At 43.4% G+C, this 23,759-nt stretch overlaps 1 protein-coding gene across 5 annotated transcripts in view; it reads right to left on the bottom strand.

The window, feature by feature from the left end:
• Positions 1–3,667: 3,667 nt before the first annotated feature.
• The window catches only part of EML1 (EMAP like 1), a 124,927-nt gene continuing 104,835 nt past the window's right edge, over positions 3,668–23,759 (bottom strand). The window contains exons 6-18 of one of the 5 annotated variants that reach the window (XM_060271906.1): positions 23,492–23,587; positions 22,864–22,998; positions 21,252–21,351; positions 20,034–20,188; positions 19,170–19,295; positions 18,567–18,698; positions 15,230–15,297; positions 13,665–13,753; positions 11,738–11,835; positions 9,941–10,028; positions 9,620–9,715; positions 9,196–9,326; positions 3,668–6,864 (exon numbers count right to left, since the gene is read on the bottom strand). In XM_060271906.1, the coding sequence (XP_060127889.1) occupies positions 6,739–6,864; positions 9,196–9,326; positions 9,620–9,715; positions 9,941–10,028; positions 11,738–11,835; positions 13,665–13,753; positions 15,230–15,297; positions 18,567–18,698; positions 19,170–19,295; positions 20,034–20,188; positions 21,252–21,351; positions 22,864–22,998; positions 23,492–23,587 (1,440 nt within the window). In that variant the 3' untranslated portion in view covers positions 3,668–6,738. The remainder of the gene's footprint in view (positions 6,865–9,195; positions 9,327–9,619; positions 9,716–9,940; positions 10,029–11,737; positions 11,836–13,664; positions 13,754–15,229; positions 15,298–18,566; positions 18,699–19,169; positions 19,296–20,033; positions 20,189–21,251; positions 21,352–22,863; positions 22,999–23,491; positions 23,588–23,759) is intronic. The other 4 variants (XM_060271899.1, XM_035106158.2, XM_060271907.1 and 1 more) reach the window with 4 other exon arrangements.

Raw genomic sequence — 23,759 nt, forward strand, 5'->3', positions numbered from 1 at the left:
ATTGAGATTCCTATTTTAGGCTTCCCTCCCCTGCTGGCCAAGGGTTGCCCCCATTTCTGGATCAAAATTATGCTTGGGGGAGCATGGGACAACATCCATCAGCGGAACTTAACCATCTCCAGCTGAACAAGCTAACTGGCAGTTTGCTCTTCAGATTCTCTACATCTTCCAAGTAACATAGATCATAATAATGGTTGTGTGTGCAAAAGGGCAGAGCTGCAGAATATGAGAGAGGCAGCAGCATGGAAATGGGGGGTGAAGATGAAAGCAGGAGTCCAAAAGTCACGGGACAGGGTGGGGTGGGGTGGCGGCTTCATAATTTGTCAAATGGTGAAGAGTGCTTATTAGTTACAACATATGGAAGGAGGAAGATGCAGAATAGTGGAGGGTGGCGTGGGGGTGTCTCAATGCAAGGGGGGCCACAAAAAGGAGGGGGAGGCATGCATATGGGATTGAAGGTGAAAATGGGTACAAGGTGACATTGCAGAAAAGAAAAGTGGCTTCAGAAATGTAGCTGGAAAAAAGAAAAGGGAAGCTCAGTAGGGTGCGATTGGGAAGTACTAGAGGTTTAATGATGGCAAGTGGGGTGAGGAGCACAGCCCCTAGTATTCAAATGTTTGTTCGAATTAAATAAACACGTATGTTGCATGAATTCCTTTTATTCACTTTGGCACACCATATTTTGCGAACGTCTTTCTTGAACACCTCCTGGAATCTTTTGTTGAAGGGTGGTTAATATTTTTTCAATAAATACACCCAAATACCTATATACTCGAGTACAAGCCTACCCGGATATAAGCCGAGGCACCTAATTTCACCTCAAAAAATTGGGGAAACTTATTGACTCGAGTATAAGCCGAGGGTGGGAAATGCAGCAGTTACTGGTAAATTTTCAAAAATAAAAATAAATACCGTCCTATGCCTTTCCCAGCTGTCGGCGGCGAGGTAGGGGGAGAAGCGGCGAGGACGGATCCCTTTCTCGCCGCTTCTCCCTCCCTGCCGCCTTGCACAGAGCAGGCATAGGACGGGGGTTCGGAGAGTCGCAGCGCAGCACTTCTCTGAACCCCCGGTCCTGTGCTTTTCTCCGCTACTGCCCGCCTCACTCGAGTATAAGCCGAGGGCGGCTTTTTCAGCACATTTTTTGTGCTGAAAAAGTAGGCTTATACTCGAGTATATACGGTAAGTATCAGCAGGAGTATGATACCAGTCACTGTCTGCTTGGGAAACTTCAAAGACCAGCAAGTTTATTGTAGCATTAACTTTTGTGGAGTAGAGTTCTTGGGGCATACTTTGCTCATACACACAGGTTCAGAGTTTCACGAGAGAGGCTCTTCTGAGAAAACCTACTTGGACCAAAAGCATGTTTTTGAAAGCAATCCTGCAGCTCCTTTAGAAAAGAGAGTGGTCCTGCACATTCTAATCTAGAGAGAATAAAATCCTTGCCGAAACTTGACAAGTCTCAGTGCCTATCTTTGCTGCTAGGTCATCGCATGCAGGAATCTTCATAGCCACTGGCCAACTTCCAGTCTGCAAGGTCATTCGGCCGATTTTGACGTTATTCCCAAGCTTCTGGAATGTTTCCTCAGGACTGAACAGTATCCATGCTGTTGCTGCTAATTCTTCCAGGAGGGGAAATGTTAATGGATTTTCGACTTATTCATGCATGTCGACTGTCCAGTCAGACAAGTTGCCCTAACGCAGGAACTTAGGAAACTGTCTTATAGCAAGCCAGATTGTTCTGCTTGCCCATCCACCTCAGCACTGTTCAGTGCAGCCAGGCTGTCTCCCAGGGACCAAACCTTCCTTGAAGGTTTTTAAGCAGAGGTTGGATGGCCATCTGTCATGGATGCTTTAACTGACATTCCGGTATTCCAGGGGGTAAGACGAGATGACACTCGGGCTCCCTTCCAATGCCACAGTTCTGTGGTTCTATGAATGGTTCTATGAACCTTGAGGCATCTGCATGCCAACCAAATTCTCCACCATTGAGTTATGGCTCTTTCCCTTAAAAAAGCAAAATAGATACAGGCTACCCTCATCAGTGAGGGTGAAACCAATCCTAAGAGGAAGGATAGGATGAGAAGCCACATAACGCAATACAGAACCAACTTATGAGGGAAGATTTTTGTCACTGTTAAGACTTCACACTTTCAGGCAGGCAATGGTTTCCAATGGAATAAGGATTTCCCAACAATTATATTTATTTCTTGTTGGGTATATGCAACCATGTTGTACATGATGCCCCCCCCCGTTATTTCCGATTCCCAAGTTCAGGGTGGGGTGCGGGCAGGGCCGTCTCTAGGCCTGGGCTGGGTGGAGCAATGCGCCAGGGCGCCTGGCCACCAGGGGCGCTGCTGCGCCCACCAGACAGCTGATGTCTGAGCCCTATGGCTCTGCCGCCGCATCCTCTCCTTCGGCCCGCGATAATCCCCAGCCGCTGCCCGCCGAGCTGCTGTCGCCTGTGGGAGCAGCAGTGGCAGGAGCGGCTCCCAAGGGGCCTCCTCCACATCTGGTGCCCGCCGCCCCCTACCACTCCCAGGGCACAGGCGGCAGCATGGCAACCGCCTCCTGCTCCTCGGGCCGCTGGGAGTGCAGGCGGAGGCAGCGGTGGACCGGTCAGCCAGCCGGGGAACAAGCGGCACACTGCGGGACCTCATGCTTGTTTCCTCCGGTGTGGATGGTGGCCGCTGGACCACGCGGCCTCCGGGCTGGGGGGGTGGCGGGAGCTGGGGAGCTGCCCGTACCCTGGCTGGGGCGGAGAGGGGTCGGCGGCGTGACCTGGGCTGGCAGCGGGACACCGCACAGCAGGTGAGGGGTGGCGGGAAGCCTGAGCCAGGGCGAGAGAGAGCAGCTTGGGGAAAGGGAGGGGCGCCGGAGGGACCTTTGCGCCATGGCACTGGATTTGCTTAAGACGGCCCTGTGTGGGGGGTAATAAGGACAGCAGGGCTAGCTTGCTTGAATGATGGGCACTGCCAACCTTCTGTCGATTTTCTCAATCCAGAGACAAAAATTTGCATTTGTTCCACAGGGAGGGCAGCACCACTGAGAAGGCCCTCTGCCTGGTTCCCTGTAACCTCACTTCTCGCAGTGAGGGAACTGCCAGAAGGCCCTCGGAGGTGGACCTCAGTGTCCAGGCTGAACAATGGGGGTGGCCAAGGCCGTTTAGGGCTTTAAAGGTCAGCACCAACACTTTGAATTGTGCTTGGAAACTTATTGGGAGCCAATGGAGGTCTTTCAGGATTGGTGTTATATGGTCTCGGCAGCCATTCCCAGTCACCAGTCTAGCTGCCGCATTCTAGATTTGCTAAAGAGTGGGTTTCTGTGGGGAAAACTCCAGGAGACCCATGCCCTCTCTGTTGCATGCTTGAGCACTATTATCTCCTCTGGAAATTGTTTTATTTTATTTTTATATAAAAAGGTAGCCAAAATAATACAGAAATATGCCTATAATGTCTATATTGGTCCAATATAGTACAGAGGTACCTCGGTTTAAGTACACAATTGGTTCCGGAAGTCTGTACTTAACCTGAAGCAAACTTTCCCATTGAAAGTAATGTAAAGTGGATTAATCCGTTCCAGACGGGTCCATGGAGTACTCAACCTGAAAGTACTCAAACCGAAGCGTACTTAAACCGAGGTATGGCTGTACTGGAATACAGAAGCTGGGAGGAAACAGAGAAATTCATTTTTTTTTAAAAAAAGCAAACTTGGAACCTTAAAAGGTTCCGCTTGGAACCTTAAAAGTTTCCACTTGGCAGTTCACTAGGCACAGTGCCAAGACTACCACTGGCCTCAGGATCACACTCTTGAGTCTGAATATTGGGGAGGGGGGCCTTCAGTCCTGGGAGGAAAGTCACTGCACTTTTATTCATTTAAATGCTTCCATCAGGCACCCCCAAACTGTATGTGTGCTATACATTAAAAGAAAATTATATGAAAATGGTGTATCGCTGGCATTTAACCCCGACCAAACTAGCAAAAATGTATAGGACAAGCTCAAATGTTTGTTGGAAATGTAAGGAAAAGGAAGGTACCTTTTATCATATGTGGTGGAATTGTAAAGTGATAAAGAAATTCTGGGAAATGATATATTGAACGGAAGAAAATGTTTACAATAACCTTTGTTAAAAAAGCCAGAAGCTTTTTTGTTAGGAATTGTAGGTGCAGAGATACCAAAAGATTGTTTATGTATGCTACTACGGCTGCTAGAATGCTTGCCCAGAGCTGGAAAGATGGTAAGATACATACCAGGGTGGATTGGCAGACAAAACTATTGTACTACTATGCAGAGATGGCAAGATTAGCCGGCAAAATCAGAAACCAGGAGGATCAAAACTTCCAATAAAGATTGGGACAAATTTATATTATATTTGAAAGACCACTGTAAACACTTGAACTCTTTAGCAGGTTTTAAATAAGTCTTGCAATGATACATAGATTTTGGATACAATGGAGGACAGTAAACTGCATGGATTTATAATATGCGATTTAAAAATTACTTAAAGAACCCACGGAGGGGAGGAGGGAAGTCCTAAGATTTGGAAGAATCTTGTGAATGTTGTTGCTTTTTTACTATGAATGAATGTAAAACCAAATAAAAGTTATTTTTTTTAAAAAAAACTTGCTGCTTGTCAAAATCAAGGATTGAACAGAAATTAGAAAATATAATCCATGCTGGTAAATCTGACATCGAGATTTTCAGAACATTTTATCCCAATTTGTAATTGAAAACACAAAGGAAATGTTGTTGCTGTTGCTGCGGCATATCACAGCTTCAATGCAGAATTTAATCCATGCTGAGTCGTGCAACATAAACAAATCAGAACAATTATGCTTGATGCATGATGTTTATTGGTGTCCTGCACTTTCAATGTAGCAGGTTGAAGATGTAATAAAAAAAGCTTCAAAAACTTATTAAATCTTCATCGAAATAACTCTCAACAACCTGTGCTTCAGAGCTCAATTAATTCACATGTTCCTATCCTTTATAAGAAAAAGAAGAAAAAAACTTTCCTGTTGAGCTTTACAGAGCCTGCTTACAACAACACTGCTCATTTAAAGTCTTTAGATACATTCCCGAATGTAAACAATGATTTTTTCAGTCTGTGTCACAATCAAAACGAATAAGGCCTTAACTATTTTATGCCACCCCCCCACTCTTACTTCATTGCAAAACACAATCTTATTTCATACTATAAATGTTGGCCCATGCAAAACTCACAGGGGGGCAGGTGGAACTTATGCACTGCTGTGTTGGGCACCCCCCCCCCCAATTTTGCTGTCCCAAATGGCTGTATCGGTCGGAAGATGAAACAAGCTTGCTCTCTGCTTCTCCTGAAGAAAGGGTGGAAATTGCGGGAAAGCAGATTTTGGCTGATTGTTAGGTACTTTGCTGATACTCATAAAAACACTGCAGCCTCAAGAGGATACTTGGGTTGCTTGTGCAGTCCAGGTGGTCTTCTTAGCGGTTATTTGTGTTTACTTCCCCATCTCTCCTCTGCAGGTTAGTGGTACGCTTCAAAGGATCCCTTTATATTTTTGTCTACTTGACCTTAACATTTGAATATACAATATCCATAAGCAATAGGCAAGTAAAGCTTAGAATGCTTTACTATTTCTTATGAATTGCTAATTTATTTATTTTTTACACGCGTATAAGGTAGTTGTATTCATGCTGATCAATATACAGATTAGGGTTCACTCTATCAATTGAATAACAGAGGTGTGGCCATATTGGTTCGTTATTTTTCAATAAGGAATTGTGAACATATATGTGAGAAGATTTCACCTAGAAAACAGATTACCTGAAGCTGTAATCCCTGCTGAGATATTCAAGTGAAAATTGCTTGATTGCAAAAAGAAGAAGAAGAAATATTGGTACGATCTAGCAAATGCTTGTTCCACTGAAACCAGTTAAGACTCAAGTCGGTTACAAGTAAACCCCATTCCAGTTTTTCTATGGAAGTCAAGTCTTAACCAAATTTTGCTAGATTGTACCCTTGAACTATTAATATTTTGCTATGCCAGGAAAAATTGCAAGTTAACGACTATTCCAATATTCACATTATTTAAACAATTTCTTTACTATGGGAGCAAAAAAAAAAAAAACCCAGAAAGCATTGCTGAGTGAAACATCTGTTTCATTTCATAAGACAAACTTACGCAAGTCCCATTAAAATGACTACCATGGAACAGCCATGCTGAGTGGCTTGTTCACTCTGTCTTGTTGAGCCTGGGTTAAGCCTTCCATACAAATTCTTTGCTGCTGCCATCTACGGGAATGCCATCAGTTTTCCGACTATAGATATTCTAACTACGCAGCTAGACAGCACAAAGTATAAATAACGAAACTGTGAAGCACATGTATGTAATATTACAATAAGCTTTTTTCTGACTATTTAATAGAAAAGTCCTGTTCATATATATTGCATAAGCATCCAAGTCAATACTTCATTTTAGACTTGTACTGCTTCATATGTTGTACAACAAAAAGAGCAGTAATGATGTGTTGCTGTTTTTATTTTTTTAAAGTGATACTTTATGAATTACTGAAATAAGTACGGCAGCCAGCCAAGAACTTAGCTTTCCTGAGGTTTGTAAGGATTTTAAACTTAAAAATCACAGTGACTAGGCTAGACGGCAACCATTGTTAACTCTTATGGTACATATACAGTGCGTACAGAACTTCGGTTCACGGCCAGTCCTTGGTTACACATGTATGTTCGTACAAGGTTTACTCTAAATGACTCGCCACTGCATAATACTGGTATCTTTTCCACCTGTGGAGATGAGATGAGTATCTTCATATAGAAAATCAACGTTGGTTACATGACTACTGTGTCCACCATACACATGACTTGGAGCCTGAAAGACATTGTGAAAAGGGAGGGTCATTAGCAATGGGAGGGTAAGCACCGACAACACAACAAGTTACGGTAACCAATAGCTGTATGCCAGATGACAAAGAAGTAATGTCAAATTGCTTCAATCAACCAAACCACAAAATTGGGGGGGGGGAGAGAAAAAGAAAGCTATTCATCCTGTGTTTGTTAACACTCCCCAGCAAAGACACTTTGGACAACACTCATTTTGTGTGGTCTAAATGGGGGGTAGTACAGGCAGCAATCCGTGCTGTTTTTGACAAGGTGACAGATTTTATCCAGCTGTTTGCAGTAGGCTCATGCAGTGTGCAAGCGGAGTACACTATCCCATGATTGTGAAGAGCAACTGAAGTGAATAATGTCTTATTGGGCTTGGTTGTTGGGGGGGGGCATGTATCATATTTTTCCGTCTATAAGACGAGGTTTTTAACCCAATTTTTAAGGTCTAAAAACGTGGGTCATCTTATCCACGGAACATAGCAATTAAATATATAAATACGGAACTTGCTCTAGCAGTTGCAGCTCCTGGCGGTGGCGAACTGTGGGGCCTCCATATTCTGCTTGCCTCCTCCCACTCTGCCCGCCCTACAGCGGGGAGGGAGGCTGTAGGTAGTCCATTTTTGCCGTGCAGTGTCTTCGTGCGGCTCCCAAGGGCGTACCCACCACGGGGCAAGTTAGGGCAGCTGCCCTACTCTAGAAGCAGGGCTGGTGGGCAGAGGCGGAGCACAGCCCGGCGTAGCGCGACTTCGCCATTCCCGCCGCGCCGCGCCGCACCCTCCCTCCAGCTCCCCGGCGCGCCCTCTGGCAAGGCCAAGCGCGGCGGGGAACCAGAGAGCGCGGCGCGGCGGGCGGGAACGCTGAACTCGCGCTCCGCTGGGCTGGGCTCCGCCTCCGCCCACCAGCCCTGCTTCTAGGGAGGGGCGGAGGCGCGGAGGAGGCAGCCACAAGCTCGCGCTCCCCACGCGCCTCTGGAGCTTCGTGCTGGGCGGGGGAGCCTGGGGCCGCCTCCTTGAAAGAGCTGCGAGGCACGGAGGAGGCAGGCACAAGCTTGCGTTCCCTGTGCACCTCTGGAGCTTCGTGCCGGGCGCGGGAGCCTGGGGCCGCCTCCTTGAAAGAGCTGCGAGGCGTGGAGGCAGGCACAAGCTCGCGCTCCCCGTGCGCCTCTGGAGCTTCGTGCCGGGCGCGGGAGCCTGGGGCCGCCTCCTTGAAAGCGCTGGGAGGCGCAGAGGAGGCAGGCACAAGCTCACGCTCCCTGCGCCTCTGGAGCTTCGTGCTGGGCGCGGGATCCTGGGGCCGCCTCCTTGAAACAGCTTGGAGGCGCGGAGGAGGCAGCCACAAGCTTGCGCTTCCCGCACGCCTCTGGAGCTTCGTGCCGGGAGCGGGAGCCTGGGGCCGCCTCCTCGGAAGAACTGGGAGGCGCAGGCCACGTAGCCCCGCCCACATTCCCACTGTGGCCCCTCCCCTCCCGCCCCTTGCCCCCCCTAATTTTGATCCTGGGTACGCCCCTGGCGGCTCCATTTGTGTGTGGGCGGCACAAGGAGGAGCGCGGTGATTGAAGTAATACCCCCCCCCTGTGCCTTTAACATCAGTGAAACATCGCGCCTTGCACGATACAGGGAACCAGGCAGAGGGCCTTCTCGGTAGTGGCACCCACCCTGTGGAATGCCCTCCCACCAGAGGTCGAAGAGAACAACAATAACTAGACCTTTAGAAGGCATCTCAAGGCAGCCCTGTTTAGGGAAGCTTTTAATGTTTGATGGATTTCTGTATTTTAATGTTTTGTTGGAAGCCGCCCAGAGTGGCTGGGGGAACCCGGCCAGATGGGTGGGGTATAAATAATAAATTATTATTATTATATTATATTCTCCTGTGTAACGTTGCACCGCCCACACACAAATGGAGCCACGCAAAGACGACACACAGAAAAAACAGACCACACACGCAGCCTCCCCCACTCAGCCTCTGCCTGTAGGGTGGGCAGAGTGGCAGGAGGCAAGCAGACTTAAAATGCCCCGTGGGAAAGGGGCTGCCTCTACCACTTGGCCGCCTTTCCCTATCTCTCCCTCTGCGCCTTTCCTGTGGGGCATTCTCAGAAGCAATTTGTCAATCATCTTCATGTTAACTTGCATGAAAGTTTCAATTATGATAAGTATATGTTTTATGATAGATTAACTCTCCCCTCAAATCTCCAATAAAATGGTTAGCAGCAATAACATCAAGAAAAACAAATTACAACAATTAATCCTTTTAACTGACGGCTATTTACAAAATAATCCTTTTTACAACTGCAAGGATAACGTGGCTGGTACCTTACCCTAAACTGTGAACATGGATAAGAGAAGAGGTGCACTTTGCCAAAGTCATCACCGGTTGATAACAGTTTCCTCCCCTGCGAGCGGCAGACAGCATTGATATCTGTGCCATCTGAACCTTCTGGCCACACACCTGAAACAAGAGTGAGAACTTCTTTACTGAAATGTTTGGGATGAACCAGACAGAGGGGCTTCTCAGCAGTGGCGCCTGTGGAATGCCCTCCCATCAGATGTCAGGGAGATAAAGAATTACACAACTTTTAGAAAACATCTGAAGGCAGCTCTGTATCGGGAGGTTTTTAATGTCTGGCATTTAATTATTTTTTAATATTTTGCTGGAAGTCGCCCAGAGTGGCTGAGGGAACCCAGCCAGATGGGCGTGGTATAAACAATAACATTCTTATTCTTATTCTATAATATACTTACCAAAAACATGGAATCCTAAAGTACAGGTGTAAGTAACCCATTCTATATCTCTAGTGGTCTCAACACTTACTACTTGTTTACAAGCTGACGGAACCCCTATAAAATAAGGAGAGAGAGAGAGAGAGAGAGAGAGAGAGAGAGAGAGAGAGAGAGAGAGAGAGAGAGAGAGAGAGGTGACATCAATTATTAACTTGTACAGTAAAGAAACTTAGGAAACAAAAATGAATGTCTGCTCTGCAGTGGTTTGTTATTCATATTAGGACTCCATTAGCAGCCAAGAATGATCCCTGTACCAAGGGCAGAATACTATTTGTTACTCACAGTATAGGATTTCATAGTCTCCTGAATTAGACACAAGGTACTGAGAATTAACAGACCAGTCCAAGTGAGTAATGAAGCTGGAATGACCCTGTAGAGAGAGATGCATTATATTAATTCCAGCGACATAACATCCCCTAATAGAATTACACTGGAGCACATATAAAAAGCTGCATGGAAAGGCACACTGAAGCTTTGTTTACATTCGAAGCAGTGGGTGACCTGTGTTTGGTAGCAACCCAGGTCACCGTATTGGAACCATAGGCTCCAGTCCAACGTTCTGGGTGCTCTTCGGGCTGGGAGAAAATAGTGGCACATGCCTCCCAAAGTTCAGTTCACATGGAATAAAATCAGAGGGGAGGATGTTCCCAGTGTAGTGGCTCAAATGCTGTCTGGGCTACAGATCAAAACACAAAAAGGTAACAGGCATCGGTATTTAGATACGTCTTTACAACCCTAAAGAGAGGGACTTGGGTGGCGCTGTGGGTTAAATCACTGAGCCTAGGGCTTGCAAATCAGAAGGTTGGTGGTTCAAATGCCCGTGACGGGGTGAGCTCCTGTTGCTCAGTCCCTGCTCCTGCCAACCTAGCAGTTCGAAAGCACATCAAAGTGCAAGTAGATAAATAGGTACCGCTACAGCAGGAAGGTAAACGTTTTTTCCCGTGTGCTGCTCTGGTTCGCCAGAAGCGTCTTTGTCATGCTGGCCACATGACCTGGAAGCTGTACGCCAGCTCCCTTGGCCAATAGCACGAGATGAGCACTGCAACCCCAGAGTTGGTCATGACTGGACCTAATGGTCAGGGGTCCCTTTACCTTTACAACCCTAACAACCTATCCTTCCACTGGTGGAATTGTCAGGGGAACTGGGAGCTTCAAGACTAGGCACCCCCAAACTGCGGCCCTCCAGATGTTTTGGCCTACAACTCCCATGATCGCTAGCTAACAGGACCAGTGGTCGGGGAAGATGGGAATTGTAGTCCAAAACATCTGGAGTCGAAGTTTGGGGATGCCTGTTCTAGACCCTATATCAATGTTAAAGAAAGGTTTTATTTGCCTGTTATATAGATCTACTTTGTAGCCATCTTGACTGTAAACTAAGTATATTGAATAAGAAAGCCTCCTTAGGTAAGCGTCTAGGGTTCAATCTCTCAGTTGCTAGTGATTTTACTGGAACGGAAATGAGACCACATCTCTGAGAGAGATAGCTGTGGGCTAGTCTCTTGCAGCTAAAAGAACAAAGGGTGCTTCCAGACAGGAGTTTTATGTTGCAAGCAGGTCATCCAGAACTGATTTTTCTATCTGTGTGAATGGCATGTGAGCTGCACACACACTTTTTTTTAGCCTTAGGCTTCTGTAGGTATTTTGCTGTTTCCTATCCAGACCAATGTGTGGTCCTTGATAGAATTTTCCTCGACTCTCTCCCACCTCAATCCTTTTGGGTGGAGGGCAAAATCCATTTCCAGATGGTGTATTTTTGTTGTTGTTGTTGTTGTTGTTGTTTTTAATTAACAAAGAGGTTTTCAGTATTACCAAACTTCTCACGCAATAGTCTTCCACAAGAATATATTGTGCAAGTTTTGGAAATAATTTTGATTGTACAAATATCTAGCATTGGAGAATGAGTAGTGTGTCTATAGAATATTATTTGTTAAAGTTGTTTTATAAATGTTTTGAAAGGGTTGTTGCCATTTCTGAACCTTTGGGGATATTAAATTAAACCACGAAGAGAATGTTAAACAACTTTACAAAAAAGGGGGGGGGGACTGGAGATGATTTTTAAACAATTATGTGATCACTTACTGAGCATTTGCCAATTCTACTGTATTTCCTCCCATTGTCATTAACACTGTATATATAAATGCAATTGTCATGAGAACCTATTGCCAAGAAGTTGCCATCTGCAAAACAAAGAGAATACATATTTTATCATAAGGCTGAAATCGCATTGATTTAGGAAGAAGCAACACCCCTCGGGCTGGAATTTCAGGAATAAGATTAAATGCAAAACTACTTCCTTGTTTACTTATTCAAAACAGGGATGGGGAACCTGTGGACCTAGAGATGCTGCTGTATTTAATGCTACTGCTCTGAACTTCCAGCTGCAGAGTTGCAAGCTGGAATCCAAGAACCTCTGAAGGACCGGATGTTTCCTATCCCCGACTGAAAATATCTGCGCCCTACATTTCCTCACAAAACCCCTAATAACAGAAGATTAATAATCTAAAACATCAGCTACCAAAATATTTAAAATACTATGTGCAGCATCAGAAAATCAAAAATGCAGCATTAGTGGAATCAGAAGTTATTATTAATAAGTGAAGAAGTTTGGACTGCAGCTCCTATCGCCTCATACTGGCTGTGTTGGATGGGAGGTGTGGCCTCCGGATATTTTGGGCTACCAGATTGGGTGAGGTTGGTTAAAACCAGTATTGTAAGACACGCATCTACAAGCCGAAAGCCTTCTTAAAGTAAGGTTTACACTAGCTCCTGGAAGATATTTAAAGGGAATTTCAGAGCCTAAGCCCAGCCACAGAAATGTCTTCTTTCTGGTCCCAATCAAGCTCATTTAAGGAACATTTGAAAATTTTGTATTTACGTGAATTTTTAGGATATATTGGGGGGGGATGCATGGACCAGGATAGTGGCAAGGCTGCTCTTTCATGTATGTACCTCTCCACATAGGCTTAAAAGAAAGAATCCGAGAAAGCCCTGTTTCGGGTGCCACAGCCTGGCCTTTATACCAGTGCCTATAAAAAGCAGGACTCTTTCAGTGGCAGAATCTGTATTGTGGGATTCTCTATATAAGCTGTTTGCTGGCCTTCTCCCCCTTTTGGCAAGTGACTGTACTGATAAGTTTGCGATGTGATTGTACTGGACTATGTATTTTAAATGTTTGAAAATGATGCCAATAAAGGTTTTGATTGATTGATATAAGCTGTTTCAGGAAGCCTTTCAAATAGTGGGCTGAGGTGACTGATGTATTAATTAATTAATTAAAGTGTTTTAATGCTGCCTTTCATAGAAAATTCCAAGGTGGAGCACAAATTTAAAAAACCCATTAAATACATTATTAATTTGTTCTATGCCGCCATTTTATTATTTATTTTTGTTAATATTAGCCGTTAAAGTTATTAAATTGGGGTTTTGATCTGTTTTACACATGGGAGTTTTAGTTCATATTTTGTGTTAAGGACCCTGTCAGGGCGATTAGGCAGAATATAAATGTATACTTTTGGTGATAATAACATGGAATATAGCACAAGATGGAACACTTTCCCCTGAAGCCTTAAACAAAATTCTCTTTCTGTACACAGACACTGTGACATGTTACATGATTCACATGCTTTTCAAATGTATTCCTGAACACAATACATGAGCTGCATCCCGGCACCACAATAAAATTAAGTGAGCTGACTGAAAAGGTCAACTCACAGCGCCTTTGCCATATTAAAAAGAGCTCCTGTAAATTGTCAAATCAAGGAAACCACAGGTCACTTTAGCTGGCCCAGAGTAGGCTTCAATTTTTCTATTCAAGAAAGAGAACATTGAAAAATGAATCCACCATTAAGCTATGCAACTTTTTTATCTCCAGCGATTAAATACACTGACAGCAAAAGCATAAAATAGAAGACTGTGATATTTAGGGATCGGCAAACACTTTTTTATACAGTATTCAGTGCCTCTTTTTTTTTTTTTTGTTCAAACAGCTGAACAAAGAATGCCAAACCTGGTGAGTAACGCATTGTGGAGAGCTGTTCATTTCCGTCTGTATGTACGGTGACCAAATCTTTTGTTTCGGTGTCAAACACAAACCACCTGTTGAAAACAGTGGGAGGAAAAGTCAACAAGCTGTATAGGATAGAACCGGCGAGGGGGTGAAGTGGGGCAATCAGGGAACCCAGTACGAAGAAACATAGCAACAGCCCTGCTGGATAAGACAAAGGGTCCATCTCCGATTCTGATCTAATTCACAGAGTTTCCAATGAAGGAGAGGCATCTAAGTGTGTTCAGCTGAACAGCAGAAGCCCCCCTTCAGTACTTTCCCCTCAATGCAGGGAGGCTAGAGTGGGCAGAGATAGAGATGATGGGATAAGCAAGCACCATACCTGCCGTGGATACATTTTACTGAACGAACTCAAGTTCCAAGTATTATGAGAAGCGAGAAAAACTTGTCTTTCTGCAAACCATGTGCTTCTTTTATAAACCTCGATCATGCTACCCCTTAGCCCCCCGCCCTCACCAAACCATTCTCTACGTCCAAACAGTAACTTTGTGTGGGGACCAGAAACTGAACAATGAAAGGCGAGATGGCTTTGTTTGTGACAAATACTAAGTACTGTAGAAGATAAACGAGAGGCGTTTTCATCATTATAACATCAAAATATATCATCAAATGTTATCAAACTGTAGCTCATTACTGCTTTGAGACAGGATTAACAACATCTGACACACGGGAAATATTTTGCTGGTGTGGAATATTTTCCTTTTACAACTGCAAACCACTTTGCACCTTGTACTAAGACCCTATGGGGTGGGAAAGTCTCCAGTGCTTCATATAATGAACGTATGTCAATTTCCAAATGCAATATTAGGGAAGCTTGGCAGTTTTAGCCTTACTTGCTAAAAACATGTAACATAAGCATGCTATGCTAGATTACTCTCCAAAGCGTCGCAAACGTCTTATGCCAAGAACCCTCTTCAAATTATCGTAATTTGTATGGGAAAATTTCCCAGAAAACCCACATCACTGGTTTTAGGTGGCCCTTTGAAAAGAAAGACGCCAGGGAGAAAGGGCAGACAGGAAGTGGACTTTGACAATGGGAACTCTTTCTGAGTCATTCTGCTCCATCCTTTGCATCGTTTCCCTGCCTGAGATATTTCTCCAGGAAGTGAAGCACTTCAAGGAGTGGATGGACATTAGGAAGAGAACATTTTTGATGAAAAAATATGAAGGCTGTCCCCATGAGGGCAGTGGCGTGCAGTGAGCGGACTGGGGGGGGGGGACTAAGCTAGTCCCATAAATGTCCCTGGTAAATTAGAGTATTAAAATATTAAAGCCTGGCGCCTCCTTTCCAAAGCCCAGGAAGCTTTTGCCTGGTTTAGCAAGAGAGGCGTGATGTTCACACATGCGAGACTGTCCCATCCTGATCGCTAGCTGGCGCATCTGGCTCTCACTGTTCCCCTTTGAAAAGTTTCAATGCGCGTCTGCATGAGGGGTTATATATATACATATCCAGGGGTTTACGAATGCCCATTACCCAAAGCAAGTGCCCCTGCTATACTTATTCTTACCTTCCAGTTAGTGTTCCTACTGCAACCACGGACCCCGAAGGATGGAAACCAGAAGACTGTGCTGGATCCTATGAAGTTTAAAAGAAATTGCATATTTATAGCAACAGTTATAGCAATCTGCAACAATAATGCATATTGGAATGGTTAAGTTTCAAAGAGCTCAGTCTATTAGGCACTTCACCTGTGAGTCCTCTTTGAAAGGAATGGGGCTTATGCAAGAGGCATGGACTGTACTCTTGCTACATTCAGAAGCTGAGCTGTTACCAAGTCAAATGCCAAAGGCTGTTTTGACTCTGGGATGGGGAATCTGAACCAAAACCTCATCTATTTTTTAAAACTGAAATATGATGGTGAAAAGAAATATTAGCATTGTACAACGTATATGTTTAATACACTCTCAAAAATGAATTGTGTAACATATTTTAGATACATAAAGAAATACACCGATGTGGCATCCATGATAGATATAAAAAAGCAGCTGGAAGAGGAGACGTGTGCAGAGGCCAGAGAAAGAACTGAGAGTGGAGGAGAGTCCAATTTGGGAGCCCCTGGTAAATTCACAAAATTTCCAACCTGTTGTAGCCTGAAACTGGGTGTGTGCAATGCAGCTGATGGGACACACAGCTGTGGGCAGCCTGAGGGTGAGAGCCAGGAGACTGAGTGGGGAAGTGTGTCAGAAGAAGGAATTTGGCCGTATTTATTTATTAGCAATTTGCATTTTTGTACTATTTTGTTGTTGCTGTTTTAGTTTTCTGTACACCACTCAGAGATATTTTTAGATATTAAGTGTTAACAGAAATCGCCCAAATGAAGGAAAACACATTGATGATGATGATGATGTCTTCTAAAAGTTGTGTAATTCTTTATCTCCTTGACATTTGAAGGGAGGGCGTTCCACAGGGAGGGCGCCACTACCGACAGGGCTCTCTGCCTGTGTATATGAAATATACACAATATGTAATGCATTGGGATGAAGAACCCTTGGCTACAGTTGGATGGCTTTAGTTTGCTTTAAATTATACTGTTTTTGTTGTTGTAACCTGCCCTAGGTGAAGGTTATGGAGAAGGGCAGACAGGAGATCTAATTCTAAACAATAACAACAAAGTGTAGTGTATTTTAATTGATTTCATTCCTTTGCTTTTGTTAACTCACTTAAGAGACTTTTGCATAAAGCGACCAGAATATTATGGTTATTATTGGTGGGTGATAGTAATAGTAATAAGTAGTAGAACTGTTTTCAAAAAGGAGAACATCTTTCAGGAAATCTGCCATTCAAGAAAAGAAACGCTTCCTTCTTTTTAAAAGCGACTGACTTGGGAAGCAGACTGCAGTGGAGGTGCCTGGGTTTCCAAAGTATACTTAGGAGGGTATACTTTTCTGGGAAAAGCTCTCTAAGACAGAGACACCTCTGCAGGCCTTGGGAACCCCTAGTGGTGCTTGGGAGAGAACACGGGAATCTACCTCAGTATCTCCTGAAGGTGCTAGCACACAAAATTGGCTTCTGCTGCTCAGAGGAAATTAAGTATTTGCCTTCATCAGCACCATGCTCACAAAGTGATTGATGGACATTTATTCTATGGCCACAATCTGTGACAGAGTTAAGCCCATTTAAGCCCAGTGACTTCAACTGCCCTCTTGTCAGACTCACATGGCGGGGACAAGGAACACGGTCACCAGCTCTGCTCATGGGCGTAGCCAAGGGGGAACAGGGGGGCAGCTGTCCCCCAAGATCAAGAAAAACAATAGAAATGCTTAACTAACTGACCAAACACGTCGGTCCTACCCCCCAAAACAAAAGTCCTGCCCCCCTAACAAAGTCTTGTGTCCCCAAACAATAAACCTTGCTATGCCCATGGCTCTGCCCCACAACACTCTGAGAGTTGGGAACTTTTATTCTGTTATATTGTTGTTCCATCAGTGTACTGACAGTGTTTATATGCTGGGTTATCTCCAAAACAAGCCCACTTAACATTTACAGTATATATGATCAGCAGATGTGCAAGAAGCCCAAGGTTTACAGAAGTGCAAAATATGTTCAGGAGGAAAACAAACAAACTTCAGGGGCATCCCCCACCCTCAAAACAGCCCAGTGAGGAATGAGCTTGTTCAGCAAGCATGAGATACAATACCATACCTCACGACCACCATTATTTCACAACAGAATTATTATTACCACCTTTGCCCCAAGGCAACACAGATCAATTTTGAAGCAGACCTATTTATTATCATCCAGGCACCGAACCATAATTGATCAGATAATTTCTCATCTGCAAAAGCAGTTGATTCCTCATAGACTTTGGAAGGTCACCCTCACCAGCATAATTTGAGATTTGCAAAACTGAAATTTACTATTAGCGGGCTGAAATGTAACTTCAGAAATGGCCAAGGCTCAGTAGGTATATCCCGCTTGGAGGAATGCCTGTACAGTGCTGCACTGGATGGGATTTCAAATGTTAAGAGTCTCTCAAGTTGAAGCATACCATTCTTGAAATAAAAACTCATCCGTGTCATCAGACTCACAGCGGGTAACGTGATATTTGCTCAAACTGCGTTTGGCTATTGCTCCAAGCGGTCAAGTAGACTACGCAAGCAGACAGGGGCAGAAGCCATTATTGCTGGGGGGAAACAAATGAGCCGCCTGGTTCCAATCTTTCGAAAACCGAGCGACACTGCTGAGGGTGAAGCTCAGCTACAGATTCCTTTTGCTAAGCCAGCTGTGAGAAGGTGCAGTAGAGGCTTGTGATAGAAAATTACCAGCAAGCCACCATTCTTAGGATTCTTTGGGGGAAGTCAGGACTATAAAACCAATATAATTCTGCATTCTGAAGAACAAATTCAAAAAGCAAGATGTAAGTTCTTAAATGAGAACTGACAAGCCTAAGAAACACTGCAACATTAATTCCATTTCCACTTCTCCCAAAGCACCTTAATATCAGAGTACCGTTACCCTTTTCTACAAGTTTAGACCGGAGTCTTATTTAGTTGTTGTCAATCAGTACTCATTCAATGACCAGTATAAATCCCCATTTGTAGGTTTTGTGGGCAAAACTGTATCCTTGCCATGCTAAGACACTGTTAATGGTTTGTTTCTCCCCCAAGCTCTGACTTCCTGTTACATCCAAGCTAAAGCGTCCACGGCCCCTGCTTCAGAGGTAAAACTAAACCAGGAATTGCAACGTTGCTCTCCAGTACTAGCAAAATAGAAGAAGTGAAGGGAGGGGGTAGATCAGCTTGTGCACACTAAACCGTTAACTACAATTTACCTTGATGTCTGAACACTGCCATTGTGGTTGTTAAAGGTGGTGGGGTTGGGGTTATGAAAAAAGGATATCATACCTCTATAATTTTGTTCCAGATCGGACGATGACTGATGGAATCCCAGAGTGTAATGTGTTTGTCTTGCCCACAAGTGAAGAACTGAGGTTTGGAAGGATGAGCTGTTAGTCCCCAAAGCTCATCAGTATGACCCTTAATAAATACAGCAATATTTCATCAGAACATGAACAACATGACACTGTGAGTTTCTCTAATATTTTATTGGCAATGATTGGGAGGGGCACATACAGAATCCTTCTGCGTCTTCCTTCAAATCCCGCTTCTGGTTCCTCTTTTTCATTAATAGCTTTGCTTAACTCTTATATTTTCACCCGCAACTGAAATGAAACCTATGCGGATGTAACTTCACTTACTGATATTTGCCCCACTGCCCTTCTCCTCTCCCCTCTTTCCTTCTCTACTGTCCAAACTGAGTTTGTAAGCTTCGAGGGTCTACCTCCCATTTCGTATGTCATGTGACAGCAGCAATTATGCATTCAGCAAGCTCTCAGCTCCTCCGGAGTACAGATCAAGGAATTCAGATTTTTTTAAAAAATGAACGCTATGATTTTGTCTTTTAAAAACTTTGGTCTTAAGAAGGAATGGGCTCAAAGAAGTACTTACCTGGGTAATGGGAGAAAAGTCTCCCGAGAGGGAACCTTGTAGAACAAAATTTCGAGTGGTGCCGATTAATACGACGTCACCTTTCCCTTCTGCTATTGTTCTTATTGGCCCAAATTGCTCTGGAATCTATTTTCAAAATTCAAAAGCATATTGGTTAATCAAGCTGGCACATAGTTCCCCCCCCCCCCTCAAGTGTACATTTTCTACAGTGCTTTCCTCGGAAGGTGGTGGACTCTCGTTGGAGGTTTTCAAGCAGAGGTTGGGTGGCCATCTGCCATGGATACATTAGCTGAGATCCCTGCATTGCAAGGGATGACCCTCGGGGTACCTTCCAATTCTATGAAAGATATCTATTATTTTCTTTGCACGATTTGTTGTTGTGTAACGGGCTCTATTATTCTTTCTACTCAAGTGCCATACCACTCTACCAAGTATTGGAAATACATGAGGCCAGTTACAGTCCAGGGCTGTTTAGTGAAGGCAGGCAGAGAAAAATAAAGGTATCAATTTGGTGAGATGAACAAGAAGGAGAGGTTGCATTGAAGGGTTTGCTTGTTTCCTTTCCCTCTCGTGATTCAAGCAATGTAATATATTTCAAAGTAGAGAACTGTGCTGGGCAAATGTCTGGGATGAGTTCCAAAATTCTCTATCTATGTATTCAAAATTTATGCATTCTATGACCCTTCTGATATTACATCATATTCTTAGTCTGAGGACATAGGCATTAGCCATGAGAAACAGTGATGTCCTTTAGAAGTTGACGGGGTGGGGAGAAGCTTTTGCAGGATTCAAGCTGCAAACAAATGAATCTCTTTTAAAACAGGAAATGTTAAGGTGTCGCTTTTAAAAGATTGATGACATCACCTCTGTTTTGTGAAGTTTTTGGTAATTCCCGTTCCAAGATATTAGCTTTCTGTCTTTTCCACCTCCAGACACAAGTGTTCCGTCTCGCAACATACAAAGTGCAAAAATGCCACCTTCGTGAGCTCCTTGAATTGCAGAGCTTATTCTGTTGGTACCTAGATATGGGAAGAAAATAAGTTATTAACCAAGCAGTATATCTTATTTGGCGATTCAGTTATTTATTTATTACGGCAAGCCTGTTTTGTCACATATGAAACTTCCTACTGAAGTTCATCTGGTCTGTAGTTTAAGGCAGCTGCTTAAGACACACCTTTTTCAGAGGGTGTTTGGAGGAGGAAAGACCTGATTAGATAAACGGATTAGCTCCTATTTAGAGTTGTTATGCTATGCATTTTAAGAACCGTAATATTTTTAAAAAGTTTATATATTTTAATACATATTTTAATAAACTTTTTTATTTATTTGGTTGTAAACTAACCTGGGCAGTTGTGCAAACGGTCGTATATAAACCACAGAAATAAATACATAAGTAAATAAATACGGTAAGTACTATTGTGGACACTGAAATATACCTTTCGTCTATACCAACAGGTTTAAGTTGACCTGTAGATATTTGTGGCTGCAGTTAGTCTTGGAGCTTATTTCTTAAATGTATCCACAGAACTTAATTAGCTGTTTAATTTGTTAAACCATGTTTGTAGTAAAGACTGAAACATGCAAGATGTCTGCTATCAATCTAGGACCATGTCAAATGTTTTGCAGGTGATTATTTTCTGCTTGATTTTTTCCATGCCTGTTCGCTACCCGCTCTTGGCAGGTATTTTAACGCCATTTTTGCCAATCACCATCAAAAGGCTGACAACATGATACCAGCTAATCAGGAATCCCATAGCCAGCATGATGTAATTATTAGGCCACATAGCCAGAACCACTTCACAAGATTGCTTCAGAGTCAGGGCAATGCTTCCTCCCCTCCCTCAGAAAGGGAAACATTTTTTGCTCCACTCGAACCTTCCATTACTAAGAAGTAGCATACTTTTTTGCAGGGGCAATAGCGTTCACAGAATATATCCCACCCTCCAACTGATTCTGAATAAATTCTATTTCAGTTTCTTTCCAGGAAAAATTAAATAAGCACTTGCTTAAATCTAGAAAAAATAACTCTTAAATCTATGTCATATGTAGTCATTTACTGTTTTATAAGCTTATTCTTCTTACCTTTTCCCCATACTAAGATATTTCCGCTTGAGTCTCCAGTAATCGTATCACCGTTTTCAGAAAACGTCACACACAAAACAAATTTTGGCTTTTCTTGTTTCTGTACGGTAAGAGATTTGGTATATTTATAATAATCACAGGGGAATAACATATTTGTGATATATGTTTATTTATTCAATTTAGGTAATTTCAAAACCGCATGCTTACCACAAGATAAAAATCGAGAGAAATAAGTAACACTCAAGAGATTGCAACTTTTACAGATTTTATCAAGGTATGTTTACAAATTCTTGAAGTACTGTATATTAAATAGAATACATTGCACATATGCCTTATCCATGCCATAATACACCTGCTGAATAATGCATTCATAGCAGCTAGCTTCCTTTCTGAAGAAATTCCTTTAAATCAAAACTGCATTTAAAATACCTGGTTGTGGAATATACAGTTTTGTTGTTATTTTAAAGTAGTGACATTCCAGATTGTGTCCCTAAAAATATGGGGGAAAGAAGTCACATTCCACATGCTTGGCCCGGACTCAACAGTCAACTGTAGGTAGACCCAAAGTCATGCAAATGGCCAGTTCACAAATAGTTTGCAATGCAGCAACAGTAGCAGTCTGCAGCTGTTTGAGAAACACAAGCCACAAAGTATCACTGAACCTGTGGAACTGGCTCTTGGGTACATACAGTGGAACCTCGGTTTATGAACACCTCGGTTTACGAATTTTCGGTTTACGAATGCTGCGGACCCATCTGGAACGGATTAATTCACCTTCCATTACTATCAATGGGAAAGTTCTCTTCAGTTTATGAACGCTTCAGTTTATGAACAGACTTCCGGAACCAATTACACCCATGCTTCGGGTTAAGTACGCTTCAGGTTGAGTACTCGGCGGACCCATCTGGAACGGATTAATCCACTTTCCATTACTTTCAATGGGAAAGTTCGCTTCAGTTTAAGTACTCCGCGGACCGTCTGGAACAGATTAATCCACTTTCCATTACTTTCAATGGGAAAGTTTGCTTCAGTTTATGAACGCTTCAGTTTATGAACAGACTTCCGGAACCAATTGTGTTCATAAACCGAGGTACCACTGTATTGGATTGTGCACTATAAAGATACCATCCTTCAAAGAATCACAGCCAATATTCTAAGATGCTGGAAATATATACAAGTTTTGACTAGAAGAGCAAGTGTGATGAATCAGAGTCATATTTGTAACAGTAGGTAATGTCAAGCTTTTACCCAAGAACAGAGAGCAACAACTCAAATTTGAGTCTCCAGCTGTTTTTGGACTACAACTCCCATCATCCTGAGCTAGCAGGACCAGTGGTCAGGGATGATGGGAACTGTAGTCCAAAAACAGTTGGAGGGCCAAATTCGGGAAACCCTGGTCTAGACCATGTTGGATGAATCCTGACATGGGTAGCTTCTCCTTCAGCACTGTGACCTGGTGACACTAAGAGGACAACAAGACCAAAGAAACAACACTGGGAGAAAGATGGGTGAAGTTCTTACATTGATTTGAACCAGCCAGCCCATTCTTTGGCTACAGGCTTCTTCTATGTAACTCCTGTATGTAACCCCCATGAACATAAGCACTTGTTACCTCAAATAAGCCTTGCTTTTTAATGAGAGAACTTCCTTCAAGCGTCCAAAAATAAAGATGCGATTTCCCACAAGTAACTATTATATTAGTGTCTGTAGGGTGAAAATCAGCGGCAAATACGGCTTCGTTAGAGCACTAGAAGGAGGGAAAAATTATTTCAACATTTGCAAAAAAATAGACATGTCAAAATGCCCACAGACAACATTAAGAGCACCAATAATAAGCTCCTATGCTTTGGAAGGATGTCAAGTGCATTGTAATACATTGATCTGTATAGATACAGTGGAACCCTGGTTTATGAGCACCTCAGTTTACAAATTTTCGGTTTATGAACGCCGCGGACCCACCTGGAACGGATTAATTCACTTTCCATTACTTTCAATGGGAAAGTTCGCTTCAGTTTATGAACGCTTCAGTTTATGAACAGACTTCCGGAACCAATTGTGTTCATAAACCAAGGTACCACTGTATAGGCCAAATAAGAACAAAAGGGGAGGCTGCTGGACAACACTGGAGGCCAGCAGCAATGCTTACAAGATGTTACAATGAATATGGCACCAATGGGGTAGGAGAGGGAACAAACCCGGTGGGTTTCAATAGGCATAAAAGCAATCTCATTGCAAAATACCTTGACGTCTGCTAGCTTTTCTTCTCTCTGCCAGTCCCACACTGAAAGCACATGGTCATTGGAGTCATCCACTGAACAAAGGTTACTCCCTCCATTCTGAAATAAAACATGAAATATCTCACTGGAGGAATGCACCAAAAAGTGATTAAATATCATCACAGATTCTAATTGGAAATGCACTTCTCTAGGACCCACTCCTTATGCAACCAAAACAGCACCATCCACACAGAAGAGGTGTTATTGTCAGGTTTGAGGAAAATAAACAAAA

This window comes from Zootoca vivipara, chromosome 1 (assembly GCF_963506605.1).
Source record: "Zootoca vivipara chromosome 1, rZooViv1.1, whole genome shotgun sequence".
NCBI lineage: Eukaryota > Metazoa > Chordata > Lepidosauria > Squamata > Lacertidae > Zootoca > Zootoca vivipara.